The 3567-nt window shown below is 39.9% G+C and overlaps 1 protein-coding gene across 1 annotated transcript; it reads left to right on the top strand.

Annotated features, from left to right (window-relative positions):
- Nucleotides 1-1198: 1198 nt before the first annotated feature.
- On the top strand, nt 1199-3213 carry DEFB128 (defensin beta 128). The gene is made up of 2 exons (XM_037993987.2): nt 1199-1490; nt 2951-3213. The coding sequence occupies exons 1-2, from the start codon at nt 1442-1444 to the stop codon at nt 3178-3180; spliced, it is 279 nt and encodes a 92-aa protein (XP_037849915.1). The 5' UTR covers nt 1199-1441; the 3' UTR covers nt 3181-3213.
- The last annotated feature ends 354 nt before the right edge of the window (nt 3214-3567 follow it).

Here is a 3567-nt window from a genome sequence, read left to right as displayed (position 1 = left end):
CTATCAGTTACTTTTCAAAAGGGGTGTTAAAATACCTGACTATAATTGTGAAATTGCATACTATATTATATTATATATTACGTTACATGAGAAAATGTCCTTTACCCATGTCGTGAATTACCAAATTAATATTATCATCTACGTTAAAAAAAAAAGAAATTCCAACATTCTTCCAGATACTGTCACAGAAAGATATTTGGATTAGATGGGCCTTCATTACTATAATTAGGTGGCTAGAAATTGCAAAAAGTGGTAAACAGCATTTTTAAACGAAATGCCATAATTAACTTTATTATTGTGTTGGAGTCTTTTATCTAGCAGTAATTTGTTCAGTACTTTTCAGCCATTCAGTTAACATGTATTGAGCATGTAGCATGAGTTTTGTGCTATGAGTTAAGAACTCCAAGTCAAATAAGACCAGAGCCCTGCCCTTTAGGGGTCTGCAGACTATTGCAGATAAACAAATAATTGGAACGTGACATAGTATGACCATCAACAAAAATATGTACAAATACAGTGATGGTGCGAAGAAGAGAGTTTGCAGCTCTGTTTATTGGGCCAGGGAAACTTTCACATATGTAGAGATGATTGAATTTGGTTTTCAAGGACAACTAGGAGTTCACTAGGACCAATTATATGGAGGGATGGGGAGCGCAATATAATTTGTAAGGAGGGATTTAAATGTGAAAAGAAACAGATTAAGGAAGTAAAAGTTCAGGAAGGTGTACCCACTAGTTTGGGAGAAACATAGATGGTTCCATAAAATGTCCCAGGAGAGGAGAGCAGAGACCAGTTTATAATAAATTGAATGCTGTGCTAAGGAGATTTGATCTTTTGAAGAATTTCAGTTGTTGAATTTTGCTCTACTAGATGGACAAGTCTTTATGGGAAACTTTCAAATAGTATCAATTTATCTGGCTAAACCTAAAAGCAATCTTACTCCTAGAATGACTATCTAGAAGTTTTATACATAAAAAAATTATTATTGAATGTGCTTCTGTGTCAACTAATGACTTAGTTTATCTTCCAAACTGGGTTACTTTTGTGAGAGGCAGCACTAGATGGATGGAACATTGGAACAGTAGGAATAAGACAGGATTATCCCACACAAACCAGGGCACAGGACCAACCAACCTTGACCCAAACGGGTTGAAAGCTCAGATGGAAAGTCATAGTTCCTGCTCTCTAGGGGTGCACATCCTGAGGAAGGGGGAGGAAGGAAGATACGGTGGAACATTCTGTGACTGTGAGCTCCGTATTTGGGGATGTAGATGTGTGTGTTGGGGGGAGTGGACTTGGATTTCCTGTCTGTCTGTGTGGGTTAAAATGAGAGCTCAGAGCGCTGATAGCTCTCAAAACTCTGGATCATGCTGAAAGACCTGTGGGACACAGACCACTGGACAAAGTTCTGCTGCCTCTTTCTCTTGGGAAGTCTGTAAACATGAAGCTGTTTCTGGTTCTCATTATTCTGCTGTTTGAGGTACTCACAGGTAACTTGTCCAAATGTACCATAACATCCGAAGAGATATTACTATTTGTAAGAGTGGGAACAGGACTTTCAAGATTATTTATATTTGGCCAAAATCATAAAAAAGTACCCATTCTCCTGGTTGCCTGACTTGAGTCTATGCCTTAGAAGAGAGGACCCAGGGAGATAAGAAGAGGAGGTCAGGGCTGTACTGGACTCTCAGGAGTCCTCTTCAAAAGCATCCATGAACTCATCATCTAGAATTATCTTTATAACGCTGGACACAGTTTTCACCTGAGAGCCTGGCCGTCCCCTTTTCCATTCAAATTCATTTTCAGCCTGTACTACAACAGTGATTAGAATAGCACACATTTTGGAGTCATGTCAATGTGAGGTTAAAATATGTCTTCATCATTGACTGGTTGTATGAATCGAGCACATTATTTCCTTTTAATCTCAATTTTTTCATCTATCAAGGAGTAGAATGACTATATTTCATGATTCTATTTGATGTATAGATTATATGAGCTTACAAGCATGAAGCACAAAGTTCATGGTAGAAACCCTGTCAGTGAGAGTTTCCTTCTCTCTTGCTAGGAAGAAGGCATATTGTATTTTTGTGGCCCCAAAATACGTTCCTCTAACCCTCAGAGGTGTTCCCTGATTCTGAAGTTTAGGATAGGGAGAGTATGTCTCTGTTCTCCAGCATTATGCTTCGGGCTTTTTCAAATTTTGGGTAGAGGGACAAATAAGGATTAGAAACAAAAGACTTAGAATCTCAATACATTACTCTAAGTAGGTGACAATGTAGCTCTCTAGAGCCAAATTCATGGACTTGAATTTGATCCCTGGGCAACCTATTTATCTGAGATCAAGGGGCATGTGACGAGTGACAGACAGGAGGAGCCAGGTTAAGGGAAGGAGTTCTCAATAGAACCTGTTGCTGAGACCCATGAGATCTTGTCAAAGGGAGATTTCTGCTGCCCGTATCAGTGAGTGTGAAACCGAATGAAGTTAAAAAGTCTTGTTTGTGATGTTCTTTCAAAAGTTGCTTTGGCTCTGAGTTGTGCCAGTGGTGACATGTCTTGTGTGCATGGTGACACGTTAGTGGTCTCTGGGGACATGGGACTGAGGTGGAGCTGACAACATGCTGACTTTGGAGCTTGATGGAGAGAGTCAGCTTTGCCAGGGTCCTAGGGGTGGGACTTGGCTCTGGTTGATAGCCAGGAATTGAGTTCTCTCTTCTCTTTTGTCATATCAGTTCTAATGTTCTCAGAGGCAAGTGGACATTGGCTGAGAGTCCAGGGTTTTTAATGTCCTTAATTTGGGATGGTTTTCAAGGAGGGGCCCCTGAGTTTCCTTTTATCAGCATAATGTTCACTTGGGACCATAGGACGCCATGACTTGTGGGGAAACATATACCTACCTCTTCTGCTCTTTCTCACGCACTAACCTTGGTTCAATGTTGTTTCCTATGCACAGATGGGGCAAGACTCAAAAAATGCTTCAATAATGTAACAGGCTATTGCAGGAAGAAATGCAAGGTAGGAGAAATACATGAAATAGGATGTCTAAGTGGGAAATTATGTTGTGTTAATGATGAAGAAAACAAAAAACATGTGCCATTTAAGAAGCCACATCAACAACCTGTTGAGCTGAGCGTGCAGCAGGATTACGTCATCTTACCCACCATCACCATTTTCACAGTCTAATCCTAAATCAAGCCCTTGTCTCGCTGGTCTCCACGCTTCCTAAATAAAAAGTGCTGCCTAATCCAGCAGGCTGCAGCGAAAGATTTATCTACTTCCTTCTGTGAACTTGATTCCTCACATAATAAAGTCCTGCGCTTTCCTCTGGGTTCATTTATTGATGTAGTCACTCATTTCTTGAATACTTCCAACATAAATGAATGGTTGCCATGTTCCTGGTTTTATACCAGTAAGATGCGGGATATAGAAATTAAGTAAACATATTGGTTGAGGTGGAAGTTAGCTTTTCCATTTTTAAGAAAATAATTTCAACTTTTATTTTAGCCTCAGGGGTACATGTGCAGATTTGTTACATTGGCATACTGTATGTTGTTGAGGTTTGGAGTACAA

This window comes from Chlorocebus sabaeus, chromosome 2, assembly GCF_047675955.1.
Source record: "Chlorocebus sabaeus isolate Y175 chromosome 2, mChlSab1.0.hap1, whole genome shotgun sequence".
Lineage (NCBI taxonomy): Eukaryota > Metazoa > Chordata > Mammalia > Primates > Cercopithecidae > Chlorocebus > Chlorocebus sabaeus.
The sequence above is the reverse complement of the archived record's forward strand: the minus strand, read 5'-3'. Positions and strand labels throughout refer to the sequence as shown.